This window comes from Bombus pascuorum, chromosome 10 (assembly GCF_905332965.1).
Source record: "Bombus pascuorum chromosome 10, iyBomPasc1.1, whole genome shotgun sequence".
Classification (NCBI taxonomy): Eukaryota; Metazoa; Arthropoda; class Insecta; order Hymenoptera; family Apidae; genus Bombus; species Bombus pascuorum.
The window spans coordinates 12393231-12409773 of record NC_083497.1 but is presented as its reverse complement, the minus strand read 5'-3'; the positions used below and the strand labels follow the sequence as shown (position 1 = coordinate 12409773).

At 42.1% G+C, this 16543-nt stretch overlaps 2 protein-coding genes across 4 annotated transcripts in view; one reads left to right on the top strand and one right to left on the bottom strand.

Annotated features, from left to right (window-relative positions):
- The window catches only part of LOC132911181 (cytochrome P450 18a1), a 31648-nt gene extending 21699 nt beyond the window's left edge, over positions 1-9949 (top strand). Inside the window, exons 2-6 of one of the 2 annotated variants that reach the window (XM_060967602.1) lie at positions 5144-5368; positions 5859-5980; positions 6391-6820; positions 7216-7480; positions 7884-9949. In XM_060967602.1, the coding sequence (XP_060823585.1) occupies positions 5144-5368; positions 5859-5980; positions 6391-6820; positions 7216-7480; positions 7884-8313 (1472 nt within the window). In that variant the 3' untranslated portion in view covers positions 8314-9949. Of the gene's footprint in view, positions 1-3088; positions 5369-5858; positions 5981-6390; positions 6821-7215; positions 7481-7883 lie in introns of those variants that run through there. The other variant, XM_060967600.1, reaches the window with a different exon arrangement.
- A 640-nt stretch (positions 9950-10589) lies between these two features.
- Positions 10590-14775, bottom strand: LOC132911182 (cytochrome P450 306a1). 2 transcript variants are annotated; one of them, XM_060967604.1, is made up of 8 exons: positions 14527-14775; positions 12898-13297; positions 12623-12771; positions 12099-12301; positions 11707-12019; positions 11330-11485; positions 11096-11270; positions 10590-10896 (listed from the first exon to the last, which is right to left on the bottom strand). In XM_060967604.1, the coding sequence occupies exons 2-8, from the start codon at positions 13217-13219 to the stop codon at positions 10715-10717; spliced, it is 1500 nt and encodes a 499-aa protein (XP_060823587.1). In that variant the 5' UTR covers positions 13220-13297; positions 14527-14775; the 3' UTR covers positions 10590-10714. The 2 variants fall into 2 exon arrangements, with proteins under 2 accessions (XP_060823587.1, XP_060823586.1); XM_060967603.1 differs by lacking the exon at positions 14527-14775 and adding an exon at positions 13398-14109.
- Positions 14776-16543: the final 1768 nt, after the last annotated feature.

The window sequence follows — 16543 nt, the reverse complement described above, 5'->3', positions numbered from 1 at the left end:
ACTCGATCGGCTAATCGTTACGTAGAAAATGGAATGTTTGTAACTCGTATTATCTATTCTCGCCTATCGTTTAAGCGTATCCACACGTTTACTCGTAACGTTAATCGCTCTCATTAATTTCTATATGATTAATCTTCGGTCAGTTACGAGTTAATAACTCTTGAATTTCGTCGAATCCCGAAAGTTTCCTCTTATCTTCGAAAGAGTTATCTCTCGCGTGATATCTGCCGTTGCAATTTCTCTGGTCGGTAATGAGCAGCTCGGTTTCGTTCTGTTTGAACAGAAGGCGAGGAGAAATCGTGGACACGACGAAAGAGGAATCGAATTGGAACGTCGAAACGCACGCGATAGTCGAAGAAAAGTGGTAGCGGGGATTAGATGGGTCAGCGTGCGAAATGGCTGTTCTACTCGACCGACGGTGGGCTCGTTCCGCTGTTATAATTCGAATTTTTCTCAGAATATTCATGCATCTCCTAGTCGAGTATCGGCTCGATCGCTAGTACCTGCAAGCGGGAACGACTGCGTGAGTGCGAATGGATCGTGTGCGGTTCGTGTACGCGTTGTAGGTTCCTTGGAAGGCGGTAGGAGGTTGGAATCGCGAGGTGACGAAGGAGGGAGTGGTAACACCTGGAATGTACGTAAGGTAAACGGCATCCGGGCAATGCCCTCGCATGTAAACAATCAGAAATCGCAAACTTGATTACGCGAGCAAGTTGTTTCTCGCGTATGCACACATTCGAAGAATCGATCACGTTTACGTGCACGCATGCTCACGATCCGTAACAGTTATACATATAGTAGTACGAGGACTTCGGTATATGGTAGCGTACTAGTTATCCCCTTTTCACCTGTCTCCTTCTCCTATCGAAAAGTCTACAGTTTAATTCACCGATAGCTAGGTGCTACAATGTGACGAGATCGGATACGTCGAATTAGGAATTACGATGTTTATCGAGCGAGGAGGAATCGATAAGAGAAAGGGGACAAGAAAGTTGAACCAGAACTGACGATGCATCGGTAGCTGATAACGGTGGGAGATGACGTGTGAGATGAGATTATACTCTGGTTAAACTATAACTCGGTCAAACTATCAGTACGATATAGCGGCACATCATCTTCTTCCTCTCTTTTCCTTTATACGACCATGTTCTTCCGTTTTGTACCGACATCGAGAGAAAACCGAGTCGCATCGTTCCTTCCCACCTTTCCAAAATGTAAACTCTGTGAAATTCGAATCGTCAAAGAGTCAAAGTCAAATCTGTCGTACGTTCGCGAGATCGTTCGATCGAGAGTATCGCGCGATTAAAAAAAGGTTACGAAACGATTCTTACGTCGTCGATAGGTTCGTTCGATGGATCTTGGACACGGAGAAAAAACGAGAAAGACAACTTTCCAAGAGATACGTAAAATTATCGTATAGATGTACGTGTAAAAGGAAACGAATAGTCATACAAACATACGATGCATGTTTAAAGTTTCTGAAGGTCGAATATTTATCTCGAGACACGCGTAGCACTTGGACGTATCAATATTCCGGCTAAGTCGATCGTAACTCTTTTTGGTTTCGGCGAATCAGTATCTGTTATTGGCCTGCTGTATTAATCGGTGAATCATTTTCCTTTCGTCTCGCGATGGGGGTTCGATGTACGCGTCCGATAATAATTGAACTCTTCTGCATCTATCGCTGTCGTCTCATCGCGTGTGTCTTCTCCCGCTAATTGTTATCAATCGAAATTCATACTCGCCTCTTTTTATCTCCGTTCTTATTCTCTTCCATTCGAAATTATTCCAAGGAAAATCTTACGCTAATTATACTTGAATAACGTTTATCGTCTTGTTTCGAGTTTCGATCATTCGAATTTTACAGAGTGAAACGAACGAGCGACTCGTAATCGGATCGTCGAGTGACATCGCATCGGTTTTCGCAACCAATTTACACGACTTATGCTTCTTCTTGGACATACTTGGCAGAAAGCGAAGAAAAGTCGTGAAACCTGTTGCTAATCGTGTTACTATATTGTGCATGTATTACTATCGTAAGGAAGATGTTGCCGTAAAGAAGACGAAATTCGAACAATGAAAATATCACAGGGTGGTATCGAAACGATCGAAGCTGTAACTCGTGACACACATAGCGTAGATAATAGATAAGTGACAAAGATCGATTCCATTTTTTCTTACGTTTCTCTCGTTATCGTTTTACATCGAGGATGTTACGTCAAGTTACATCTTGTTGCGAAGAAAGGCAAAAGTATGGGAAAATAAGCTATCGTTGCTGTTTCAAATGAAATCGAGGCCTTGAACTTTACGATTAACAGCGATAAATTGATTATTTTTGGTCGAATCGTCGAAACGTGGAGTCGAGACGTAAAGTGACAACACTCGGTGGAGTGTGCGTTGTTCGCATGCAGTAAAACGAGCGTGCGTTCTTCCCGGTTTCCAACGAACATTACTACAGAGAACGCGTATGTGTTCGATGGCAAAAGGGATATTTCTGGTATCGTCCCTGGTGAAAACCGGACATGGCTATCGAGAAAGAATACGAACTGGGTCAATGACCCAACCGCCGAAGAACCGCGAGACTGTTCAGCGGTGGCCAGGTCTGTCTCAGTATACGTAGCTGTGTGAAAAATGAGATTCGTTTAAACGCTGAAGAAACAATCTTGCGGCTTAAACGATCGTTCGTCTTATCGCTTGTTTCACGCTCGTTTCTCGTAACGTGCTTTCATGTTCGCGATTACGACCTTGTATCTGCTGAAAAGGAAAAATGCTCTCTATCCTTTGAACGGAGAAATAATTCGCGGCTCGGTTCAATCGGTTACGATTCGATTCACGATCGAATAAACTAGACTTTCAACAAAAAAATAGGAAAATCAAGAGAGAAGGAGACGTCTTCGCGCGTTAGAGCGCAAAGCGTATTTCGCCTTGTTCGCGTATCTATTATGCGACACTGTTCTAATTTTCTCTTGTTTGTCCCTTTTCCATTGTATGTGTATAACGCATGTCGAAGAAGAAGAGAAGGAGGAGGAGGAGAAAGAGAAGGAGGAGAAAGAAGAAGAAGAGGAGGAGGAGGAGGAGGAGGAAGAGCAGGAGGAGGAGGTGGAGGAGGAAGAGAAGGGACGACAAAGCAAAGATCGAAAGAATAGCTGACCCGAAGCGGATCCTTTGCGTGTAAAACGGAGAGGCACCGTTGGGTTTGGTGATAGCGATCCCCACCATAGGTTGACGGTTTCGAATCCCTGCAGGGGGCCCGAATGCCCCCACTCTATGGTGGCGGTAGAAGAGACCTCGTGGTCTTCGACCAACGAGACTGTGGTACAAGGAGTCCGCCCTTGCACCCTCGACGGAAGTTGGTCCACTACCCTGAAGGCAAAGCTCGTGTCGTACCCCCACCGAGTTTCGTGTCACCGTAACTCGTTCAACGGACCACCGTCTTACCTGACTCCTTCCGCTCCTTTACGTCCGTCTCTGCTCCTCTTTGTACCGTTGCCCCACCATATTCAGGGACTGCCGGGGGCAATTGGGAGGCATCCGGGGGGCCATTTAAAGCCGCTGGGGGGCCGGTACTCGATGAGTCACTATATAAGCGGGCAAGGACAAGAAGGTGTATGTTAGTGTACACTCAATCTTCCCGTGGCTCGCACGATTCACGAAGTAGCGAGCGCCGGTGAATTCGGCTGCGGCTGTGACCGACTTTTTTTTTCCTTCCCTTTATTCTTTTTCTTTTCTCACTCTTATTTCCTTTATTCTTTTCTTTCTACACTCTTATTCCACTCCGATGCGTTTTTCTTCTTTTACCTTCCACTATTCCATTAAATAATTGCCCAGCTCCTCCTCCCCCTCTCTCACTCTCTCCCTCTCTCTCTCTCTGTCACTCGTTTCTCCCATACTTCCATTGACTCTCCCACCACGTTTCTTCCCCTAGTGCGTAAGAACAAGCGAGCTCGTTTATCACCTGTGCGTGCACGTTTTTCCTACTCATTGTCTCTGCTAGTTGATACGATTCGCGGTTTCTTTCTCTATCCGTTACAGCGGACACCGCGTCTCGCGATATTTCACTTTACCTGATTTTTCGGCGAACCTTCTCGATCGTTGCGTAATCGTTACTAAATCGGCATCAACGATTTTTCTTCCATCGTTTCTGTTTTGTTTCATTTTTTTTTTTTTTTTTTTTTTTTTTTTTTTTTTTTTTTGATAAATCGCTCCAATTATCCTCTCTCGTACACGTGCGCACGCGCACACGCATAAACGCATACGCATTACACAGAAGCGCGCTCGCGCGCACTCTCCTTCCCCCTCTCCTCTCCTATTCCCCTATATTCCCCTCCAGATTATGCCCCACCAGCCTAGTCAGATTTGATACTTAAAGCCGCGAATTTCGGAAGCATCGTTTCGAGTAGGAAAATTGTGTTCGTGCCGATACGAAACCAGCCAGAGGGAAGGTTGACCGGTGGTTTTTCGTCGGGACGTGCGAACGTGTCGTGACGAGAAGGGACCGAAGAAGTTCTGAGAGAAAGAAAGCGAGAAAGAGGGAAGGAAAGGAAGAAAGGGGCGTAGAAAGCGAAAGGAGACGAGAAAAGCGGAGACAGAAGACAGGGTTGAAAGGAAGAAAGAGGCGACAGAAGAAGGTGCTACGCGGAGAAAGGAGGGAGGGAAGAAAAGAAAAAGAAACTGAAAGAGAAAGAATAGGAAGTAACAGCGAAGGCTGTGTATAATATTAGACACCGAAAAGGTCGAAGTGATAAGGAAAAGAGAAAGTAAACGAGAGAAGGGTAGAAATACAATTTACGAAGCCGAGGGAAAGTTAAAGCGATAAGAAAAGAAAAATACAGAGAGGAAGGAAGAAACGAATAAAGTTGTATCGGGATTAAGGGTTTGAGAGAAAAAAGCTTCCTATTTCGAATTGGAAAAATCAAAGGGAAATTTCGTTCCCGAAATATTTGGAGAAACGAACGCAAAACGTATTATTATAAGAGCGTAATTGAATATAGCGCGATGTTAGTGGAACACGCGACACAATGGGCTTGGCAAGCAATGGGTGGCACGAGAATCGAGGTCCTTTACACGTTTCTCGTGTTCTTAGGTGTATTATTGGTAGTAAGGTGCATGCAATGGCTTAGGTATGTGCACTCTCTGCCTCCAGGGCCTTGGGGTGTACCCGTGTTTGGTTATTTGCCATTCTTGAAAGGCGACGTTCACCTCCGGTACGGAGAACTCGCAAAGAAGTATGGTCCAATGTTCAGTGCTCGACTAGGAACGCAACTGGTGGTTGTTCTTAGCGATCATCGTACGATTCGCGACACGTTTCGTCGGGAAGAGTTTACTGGCAGACCGCATACCGAGTTCATCAACATCCTCGGTGGATATGGTAAGTGTATAACACGTGACGCCTGTCATGCTCGTTTTCCGATAACTAACTCTATCTCGATTTCGTGTTCTCGCATATTTTTCACTTTGCGCTTTCCCACCAGATTCTTATCTCTTCCCTCTTTTCTCTTCTCACATTTTTATCAACCATCTCGCCGCTACACGCGTGCGTTCGATTTTATCGCCGAATCTTTCTTCCCTTTTTCCTGTTTTCCACTTTTAGCCAGCTGACTTCTATCTCTTTTTTTTTTTTGTTATTCGATATATTCCGTTCATTTTGCTCGTAGATTATTTTTTTCGCGTCACCGATTCTTTCGATTCCGTGATTACCGGCAGGAAAACTTGTATAGTTTATAGATGATTTATTATATTATTACGCTGCGAACCAATTAAAACACGTCGAATCTCCTTTATTCGTTCGAAGTGGTTTTTTGTTCTACGAACTGGTCAGTTCCCTTGACTTTTGAAGCTCAAGAGTTTTTCTCTCGTAGGTATTATCAACACCGAAGGTGCTATGTGGAAAGACCAAAGAAAATTTCTTCACGATAAGCTCAGAGGCTTCGGCATGACCTATATGGGAGGTGGGAAGAAAATTATGGAATCGAGAATCATGGTGAGCGCTGCATTTTACAAAATTTCGTCTTTCCTTTTTCTATAGTTTTTCTTTCTTCCACGTACTACAGTAGAACCTGAGTAAAATTAATCAAACGATCGACTAATGAGAAGTCTAAGAATAGTCTCTCATGTAAGAAAGATTAAGAAATATAAATAGCAACTGAAACTGACAATACATCTTTGTTCGGAAATCTCTATTTTTGACTAATATTAATATTTAAACATAGCTCGAAATAAACGACGTTCTCGCGAAAAAACCAATATATTCGATTATCCGAACGGCGTACGTCCCGATAGTATCCGAATAATCAAGGTTTTACTGTATGTTCGCATGATACTTGCTTCGTTGCACTTGATATCAAATAGATGAAAAAAAGGCGAATAATCTCTAATTGGTTCTAATTTTAGCGCGAGGTTAAGACGTTCCTTCGTGGATTGGTGACGAAACGAGGAACACCGACGGACGTTTCGGCTTCTCTTGGAATGTCGATCAGCAACGTTATATGTTCCATTATAATGGGAGTACGTTTCCAACATGGCGACAACAGGTTCAAAAGATTCATGGACTTGATCGAGGAAGGTTTCAAGTTGTTCGGCAGTATGGCCGCTGTCAACTTTATTCCTGTGATGCGTTACTTGCCTTGCCTGCAAAAGGTTCGCAACAAGATTGCGGAAAATCGCGCGGAAATGGCCGATTTCTTTCAAGAGGCGGTCGACCAACATCGAGCAACGTTCGACGAAAGTACTTTACGAGACCTTGTCGACGCTTATCTGCTCGAGATCGAGAAAGCGAAGGGAGAAGGTCGCGCGACTACGCTCTTTCAAGGGAAAAATCATGGTGAGAGTGCACCGATGATATATCTCGTACACAGACAGCGAATATTTATGAAAATTTGTATTTTCATTCGTATTTTCATGGATAAAGAAATGGAAATTTGTTTATTAAACGTCGTAACGAGTACTTTAAATATTTCGTATAATTTTGCGTGCTGTTTTCGTTTATCTTTATTAACGAGCATAAGCTTTTTCATATAGATACGTATAGAAAAACTAATATGATATAGTAAGCGACGTACGTCGAATTTGTCTTTTCGGTTTAAACGAACGATATCGATGAATTTTGGTTTCGTAGGAAATTTAACCGAGAACTGCGTAAACATTTGTAGTTCGCTCATAAGAATCGCGTTTCGTTTTACACCACTCATTTCTTTCTTGTTTTCGTACTATTCATAGATCGCCAAATGCAACAAATTCTCGGTGATCTGTTCTCTGCCGGTATGGAAACGGTAAAGACCACGCTCGAATGGGCAATAATCTTAATGCTACATCATCCGGATGCGGCAACTGCGGTACAGGAAGAATTGGACCAAGTGGTAGGAAAATCGAGGATGCCTGCTTTGGAGGATCTACCTTTTCTTCCGATAACCGAAGCGACGATACTCGAGGTTCTTAGGCGATCGAGTATAGTCCCTTTGGGAACCACACACGCAACGACGAGGTAATTATATTTGTTAACACTGTTAACGCGATTCCTACGAGAATTTGTCGGTCGAATTTCCAACCTCGTTTTTTTAATCGAATTATATCGAGCCAGATTATTCTCTCTTTCGTCTCATTACTATAATTGGGTTTCTTCAATTGGGTTAATATCTATCGATATACCGCGATAAAAGCGAAAGTAAAATCGAACCAGTCGCTAATTAGGTTATTTGCTTTCGAAAAACGTTGCTATCTTGTAAAGCGGTGAGTGGACGAGCAAAAGAGAAAAGGACAAAGACGAGACGCCGATATAGATATACAATTTTCGTAGTATTGGGGCGCCGCGATGAATGAATGGATGAATCACGATCTCGATGGAACGTGTGAGATAGTTAAGATTGAAAGGTGTAAAAATGTTTCAGAGATGTGACGTTGCACGGTTACACGATACCAGCTGGATCCCAAGTGGTACCGTTGTTGCATGCCGTGCATATGGATCCAGAACTTTGGGAGGAGCCCGAGGAGTTTCGACCGAGTCGGTTTCTCTCGGCCGAAGGTAAAGTCCAGAAACCGGAATACTTTATGCCTTTCGGTGTCGGCAGACGTATGTGCCTGGGCGATGTGTTGGCACGCATGGAGTTATTCTTGTTCTTTAGTTCGTTGATGCACACGTTCGAGTTGCGATCGCCGCAGGGCTCGTCCTTGCCGAGTTTGCGCGGCAACGCCGGTGTCACCGTCACGCCTGACCCCTTTGACGTTTGTTTGGTACCAAGAAATTTGGATCTCATCGAAGATGCGAGCAACGATGTGATCCCCTCCGGCGCTATTCTGCGGAATATCGGCAGTCACTGAGTTTCCTGCTTCTTCGAACGCTCCACAACGATCAACGGAGCACGGTAATCGTTCCTAACGAGACCGATCCGACCTGGACCGACTTGGCCCGACACGATCCAACCTGATCCAATTCGATCTAATACGATTCAATCCGATCCATCGTCCGTTTGTCCATCCTTAATCAGCCCTACAAGATTTCACATCGTCGTTGAAAAGTTCATTCGAACGCGTTCCATTATCATCCCTCCTTTTATTCTTCTCTTCATCTACCTATCGCATAAACGTCGTTTCACTCTCGATTTCTATTATTTAATTTCCTTGCGTGTACTAGCCAGCATTTATACATATTTAGGGTAACATTTCGCTCTTTATTTATTCGCATTTAGTCATTAGCGTTATTTGATAAAATGTGTGTCGGTATAGAACGTGTGTATACGGTTGAATGATATGAGAAGTTTGCGTGTACATGTTCAAATTCGTTGCACACAATATACAAAAACGATTTCGATAAGAATTTCGTCAACGATGATCCGTCACGTTCTAGAGATCGTTGTGTTGACGCAGTCTCGGACGTAACAAGAGACAAAAGACTTTTAGATAGTAACGATAATAAGAGGAATCAATTATTAGTAACGGTATTAGAAATAAGTAGTGGTAGTGGTAGCGGTAGCAATAGAAATAGACAAAAATAATAGCGGCAACAATAGTACAGGCGGTAGTATTGGTAACGTAATAATTGATAACGACAATATCGATGATAGCGATAGTGGTAAATGCTAGATTAAGAATTTCCAGTTAATAAAAAAAAAAAAGAGGAAGAAAGGAAAAAGAAAAAACAAAAGACCGTGTGACGAAGTACGCTGTGAGTGTGCGCACAGATATTCGTAGGTTACCGTATTATGTACATATCTAGGTATTATCTTGATAATAGGCGGTGAACGAGAGCGCGAGATCGTCTTTGACTAACGAGTTCTCTTTCCCTTATCGTTCGAAAGTTTCGACGCGACTAAATTCGAATGGATTAGATCGTAGGGCTGCGCGTCGGATGGACGCGGCTGTTGACCTAGAACAGTGATTTTCGTGAAAGTTAGAACGAGATTCTTGCGACACCACACACAGTGTAGTTACGTAGCGTTTCAGAATTCAAGACCAATATCGAACTCGATCCGTTGGGTGCGGGCAAAGATTAAGGCTGTGAATTTCGAATTTAGGACATGGGACCCTCGAGATTCCTGTGATAACGCGATCGTAAAATCATTTCCAAAGATATATTTTGTTGCGTGTCCGGCGAAAGCCGACGAACCATCGACGCGGATTTCCCCTGGTTTCTTTATATTCCGTCATCTTTCTTCCTCTTCATCGTTCCTCTTACGTTTTCCCTCTGCCGCGGTGAGCTTTAACGCCACGTACATATCACCGCGTCGATGCTTCGTTTGTATTCACCAGTAAGAAATTTATATGTTGCATGCTCGAATTGCGGAGCACCGCATTGTGTTCACCCGCCGACCGTGAATCTGTGTTACTTAATGTTATTATCTATTTTTCTTTTTTGTAACGATCATTAAACAATGTTAATGTCCATATGACGAAGCTTGTAATTGTAATTGATAATACGTGTGTCTCCTCTTCGCACGAAATAAATCGATATTTTGTATTTCATGAAAATCAATCATTGCCTCGTATCGCATCGTGCGTACGTTGTTGCTCGACGAGTCGTGTTCACGAACGAAACGATCGTCACGATTATGTTCGTGACTTTTTGTGAGCTGAAAATTACATTCCCCGTTTTATTTCGATCCAGTAGTCGATGATCCTTTCTCTTTTTTGCTTTTCCTTCCCCACAATTTATTTCGTATTTATTTCATATTTTTCTCGGTTTGTATTACGCTTGAGATACCGTTTCGCTAGAAAGAGAAGAAGAAAAAGGGAAAAAAAGTAGAAAAAGACTGTAATTACGAAGAAGATGAAGGGGATACCTTTTGTGCGTTACGGGGAATCGATTTTGTGTTTTCCGAATTCACGAATATACCTGTTGACGAAAAGATTAAGAGAGCCAGAGATGGAGGGACGGGAATGTGGGCGGAAGCTGAACTTTCGGGATGACAGGCGATATAGCTCGACCAAGACGAAAGAACAGGTATTTAAGAAAAAAGACAGATACAAAAAAGGAGCGAACAGCAACAAAGGGGGGGAAGAGGGGAACGGGGGGGCGTGATTGAGAAAAGGAGAAACGAAAGAGTCGTTCGTTTATCCGCTGGACGAAAACTTTCTAAACGATCGATCGTTCGACCAGGTTAATTATGAAAAGTGTATATTTTCGTAAAACACGCTTGTGATAGTTGTAATTTGTAACGATGATCGATCGTATTACAACAGTCGTTTTACCAGATCTACATCTTTTATTGATTATAATCGTTGATTATTGATGTCGCGGAACGAACATCAAGCGATGTGGTTTCGGGACTAACGTAATGCCACAATCGCCTTCGAGATCGATCATCTCGTCCGGTGGTACGGATACAATGAATGCACGCAGTATCCTTCCGGCGAACAAAAATAGTATCATCCTAGCGAGTTCCTCTCCGACGCAAACGCGTTTTCCTTTCAACAAAATGAAATCAAAGAAAATAAAATTAAAAGAGAATAGAATGAAATAAAAGGGGGAGAAAAGAAAAACGCGTCGAGCAGGTATTCGTTATTCGAATAAATACGATGAAGCAGAAAGTACATATCTATAATATCACGAAGAGAAGGTGAACGAGAGAAGAGAAGGAGCGGGAGAAAAGTCAAAGATAATTACCACTTTGAAATGGGAGAAACGATTCCGGTTTGAAGAAACTTCCATCATCGGATAGGAATCTGTCGGGTCGAAATTCGAGAGGATCTTGCCAGTAAGCAGGATCGGTGTGAATAGCCCACTGCATCGGCACGATCATGGTACCGCGTGGTACATCGTAATCACCTATTCGCATATCCTAAACAGACGAAATTTCCCATCGAGAAATTGGAATTTGATTTATGGAAGGTACGGTACCTCTGATGTTCCATGAGGAATACCGAGTGGTGTAACAGTCCTTATCCTTTGCACTTCGGCTATAGCAGCTTCGAGACGAGGCATAGCGATTCTATCGTCTAGAGTCGGCTGCTCCCCTTCCTTCAAACATAGATCCATCTCCGATTGTACCTTTTCCTATGAGTAATATAGGAAACAGAAATGATAGACGGTTCAACTGCCTTTACGTAAATTTGTCATGGTAAATAGTTTACTTTTCCGAGGAAAGACAAATATGGACAAAAGTTGTTTTTGTTATGAACTTATCAATCGATGATTCTACTTAATGCTTTACCTTACGATCTCGCTATAGAAAATCTCACATATCGTAGAAGGAGTTGTAGGAGAGTGCAACATACCTGCTCCATAGGATGGGCAGCCATGAATAAGAGGAACCAACGAAAGGTAGTCAAAGTAGTGTCAGTTCCAGCACCAAAAAGATCCGCCAATAAATGGTACAGTTGGGGTTCTGTGAAAAAGCCGGATTTTGTACCGTTTTCTTTCCTCATTTGTTCGTCGAATGCTGCCAAAAAACTCTCGACTTTATCCTTATTTTCTGATGCTTGCGTGATTTGTGCACGGTGTTCTTCGAGTATTTCCCGATATATTTTATGCGTTTTCTCCTTTCCATCGACGATTGATTGTATCGTTCGGCCGTATCGTGGTAAGAATCTGAAGAGCAATTTTTACGCATAAATTTGTCATTCTTTTATTTTAATAATGTCGTTTAAAATTTGACACTTGGATGTACCTGAGAAAAGGTAAAAAGTTGAGCGGTCCAGCGACACCAATTTCTTTCACTCCTTCTTCTTGCAAATGTCTTAGCCATTTCCAAACTTCGTCTTCCTCCTTATAGGTCTTTCCAAATACGATGCTATTAATAAGATTACCCATACAATGATGAAGCGTATTTAATGGATCGATCGGTCCATTTGCCCCGCGATTTTTCAGTGCCTATCATACGCAGACGAAGAAAATTGTATAAAAAGTGAGCGATGTATCATCGATTGATATATTGCGCCGACGTATTGAATTCAATTCATGCTATTAACAGGATTAGGCATCAGAAGGCCAAATATTTTTGTTCTCAACATGTAATCCATTTGGAACTGATCTTTCTGGTATTTACTTCTTCACCAAGCAAATATTTTACTATTTTAAGTTATCTTAGTACTATTGTGTTTAGTCGGAAATTTTATTATCAGGGTTAGTATATATGCGTTACAATTAGTTTTCGAAAGAAGCAACAAAGCGGTGATTAATAATACGACATACCGTTGCACATTCATTTGCTGCATCGGATATTCGTTTCTCCATTTTCTCTCGTTTTGGTCCTTCGTGCTTTATCATTCCAAAGTTTCGTAAGCAATTGCTAACGAATTTTCTCTGATCCTTCCACCGTTCTCCCTCCGCGCAAACTAAACCTGTACAAAGTCATCGAAATTACGAAATAGTATTTATAATATCGTTACTTTTTTATATTTTTCGATTTATAGAATTAACGAGTATAGTTCCTGAGCGATATACATGATTTCGTCAGACAATCTTACCATATCCATTCATAATTCCGTGTGTAAGGTACAAAGGTGCTCTACCGGTGGACATATCCTTCGAGAAGGTCTGCTTTATTAATTGAGGATCCGACAATAAAACGGTATAAACGGAACCCATGCGGAATCCACATATAGGACCATAAACTCTGGCTAAATTCGTCAGAGTTTCGTGCGGTTTTTCTGCATCGATCCATGGAAGATAGCCGACGATCGGAAGTTGCCAAGGACCAGGTGGTAGACGACGTACCTTCCGATTTACATAGAAAACGTATACAAGAATGGAAACGAATAAAACCAATATCGCGCAAACGAAGTTCATCGTGAATCAGTTTGCGAAGCTCCGATGAAGCATCGAGCGATTCAATTGAATCTTCCGAAACGATGTTTGCTGCGTTACCTGTAACAAAGGACAAACAAATCACTTCTTGCTCGGTCGTATCCTAATTGTAGAGACATCCTGTATATTTGCAATAATTGAAAAATATTCAAATACTCACGTAATTATTAACGTAAAAACGTAGCAAATATTTATTGACGGTAACACCGAACTAAGACGTAATTGGAGTTGAGCGAGAATATGTGTATGAATGCTATTTTAGCGGATATTAAACGATGGAACTACCTAGTTACACCGAAAACGATTGACTGGCAATCCCCAGTAGTCCGTTAAGTCGGACACAAGTAAGAATAGAAACAATTTAAATTTTTGACTTTCAAATAGTCGATCAACCGTTTTACAATTGAGATACGGCTACACGATCAAGACGGTCAGAACGATCTGCTTATTCTGGTATAATATGAATCGCTTTAGAATTTTGTATTTTATACGAGGGTTATATACATTATATGTATAATGTTCACTCTAACGTTGTAGTTATAATTATTTCTATATTGCATCCTTAAACACACATTATTTGTTATTTTGATGTAAAATACTACGATTAGAACAGTTACAAAGAACCACGTCGCGCTCTGAAGTTACCAAAAGTATTGCTGACACAAGCTACCTATGCTAATAGCTTCCTCTCGTCGTTTCTTGCTATTTTGTTTGTCAGTCCATTTGTGATATTTCGTGGACGCGACTAAATTTCTAATTTCTTTTCGCTTTCCGATTTATCTTTGGTAATTCCAAGAACTTTTCGACCGCTATTAATGTGTTACAATATCGTTGCTCTAATCTAAACCCTAAGACCCTACGGTCCTAGGACAAAAATAGCAAACAAGATACTATTTGACAAGTTTCGCTTATCTGACCTATCTAGAACGAGGAAAAACTACTTTTAGTTTCAACCACTTTCTTCTTACCTGATTTGTTTTGTGGAACTTGATCGTGGATACCTCGGTTTTGGCATTTTTTTTTTTTTTTGGAGAGGTTTAGAAGGTCTTTAAAAAGGTTGGGAAGAGACGTCTATCTTGAGGTCCTAAGTTTAATCAGACTTACAACTTTCACTAATGTCACTGACAGGATAACATTGTGACATGTGCATACGTATACGTACTGTACTCTAAATGTTACCTAGAAGTTAATCAGCCAGACTTCCACAATTCTAACCTAACCTATAAATATATGAGATTTACTCCGTATATGAGATTACACTAATCTACTTCCGTATCTACGCTACTTACAGCTTACATGATTACGCAGAGTTAAACACTATATCTGGAACTGTTTGTCTCTGCTAATGCCGTCACTGCTGTGACACCATCGTTTAGAACGCTAAGCTTGCTTCTTCTCTTTCTTTATGGTCAGCAGAAATTGTATAAGCACAATATATTTTTGCGGTCCAACGCGAATCTACTCAAACACTTCTTTTTTGAAGCTGTGAACCGCCAGTAAATATTTTAACTACATCTTCCTTCGCCACTGGAAAATTTCAAAATTTCAAATTTCGCGAAGGCGAAGGCGAAGGCGAAGGCGAAGGCGAAGGCGAAGGCGAAGGCGAAGGCGAAGGCGAAGGCGAAGGCGAAGGCGAAGGCGAAGGCGAAGGCGAAGGCGAAGGCGAAGGCGAAGGCGAAGGCGAAGGCGAAGGCGAAGGCGAAGGCGAAGGCGAAGGCGAAGGCGAAGGCGAAGGCGAAGGCGAAGGCGAAGGCGAAGGCGAAGGCGAAGGCGAAGGCGAAGGCGAAGGCGAAGGCGAAGGCGAAGGCGAAGGCGAAGGCGAAGGCGAAGGCGAAGGCGAAGGCGAAGGCGAAGGCGAAGGCGAAGGCGAAGGCGAAGGCGAAGGCGAAGGCGAAGGCGAAGGCGAAGGCGAAGGCGAAGGCGAAGGCGAAGGCGAAGGCGAAGGCGAAGGCGAAGGCGAAGGCGAAGGCGAAGGCGAAGGCGAAGGCGAAGGCGAAGGCGAAGGCGAAGGCGAAGGCGAAGGCGAAGGCGAAGGCGAAGGCGAAGGCGAAGGCGAAGGCGAAGGCGAAGGCGAAGGCGAAGGGTTGGTTCGAAAAGTAGAAGGAAATGTAGAGGGAAAAGTTGAGTAGAGTGGAGTGAAAAGGGTTCTTACTACTATCCCTGGTAATAAGCTCTCGATCAAACATAATAAGTTAATTAAAACTATTGAAGTTCCTGAGACATAATATGTTACGATATCCAGAATGTCCCAGGGTTTAGCAGTTATACTTTGTCAGTATATTCTATGGGTATAATCAGGCGCAAAATGTTACGTAAACATTGGCCAATCAAAGTTTCATTAAAAAGTTATATTAAAAATACAAAATACAATGAGAATAATACTTTGACTTCCAATATCACCTTCAATTTCTCCCCATTGAATTTTTATTTGCAGCTAACTTTAAGGAGATGAAACAACATCAAAATGCGCATAGTGGGGTAATAAATTCAATTTTTTATCGCTAGCAGTTTGGTATCGATGTGGGGTATTAACAGCTGTTAGCTAATGAGAGTAGATATGTCAGGTTTTATTAATCGAATGTTTGGCGATAATCGTCTTTTCAATCATCAAGTGACATAAAAATCAGACGGTCAACGAAACAAGGCTTATATTCTTTCCGTGTAGTCTTCATAAGAAATTTATATCTTCTTTCCTATTCCAATAAGTACAATATAAATATCGAAGCTACCTCTTTACTGCCCGAAACTCTTGCATTTTTCTCAATTGTACCTATTCTGTTCTGTACATTCCTCTTTCTTTCAAAAGTTCAACATATTCGCTCCTTCGTGTGAGGTGAACTATTCGAATTGAATTCGCGCCGGTGATAAACTGCTCAACCTTTAATGTAATTTTATTATTTTTCATTTAACCTAAGGACAACTACTCCGAGCTCGATAAAATGATTTTTCTCCAAGGCTGGTTGATGACCGTAGACTTTTTGTCAACTCTCTTCGAAGGGTATAACGAACTTTATGCTGATCGCAATCCTCATGGACGAACCACGTAGCTTTTCTTCGTGATCCTTCCTGTCCTCCACGATTCACCTTTCCCTGCATTCAGATACTACTCTATTTGTTCCTGCACTTTTTCGTTCGACCCATCGTACTACTTTGATAATGCGTCGACCCGAACTTCTATCCTTCCTTTTTACCTTCTCTCTTTTTCTGTTTTTCATATTTTTGTATTTTCTTGTATTCTTATTTTTCATCTTTATTCGTGCTATTCGGTGAACGTAGAATCACCATTGTTAAAACGAATATTATAGT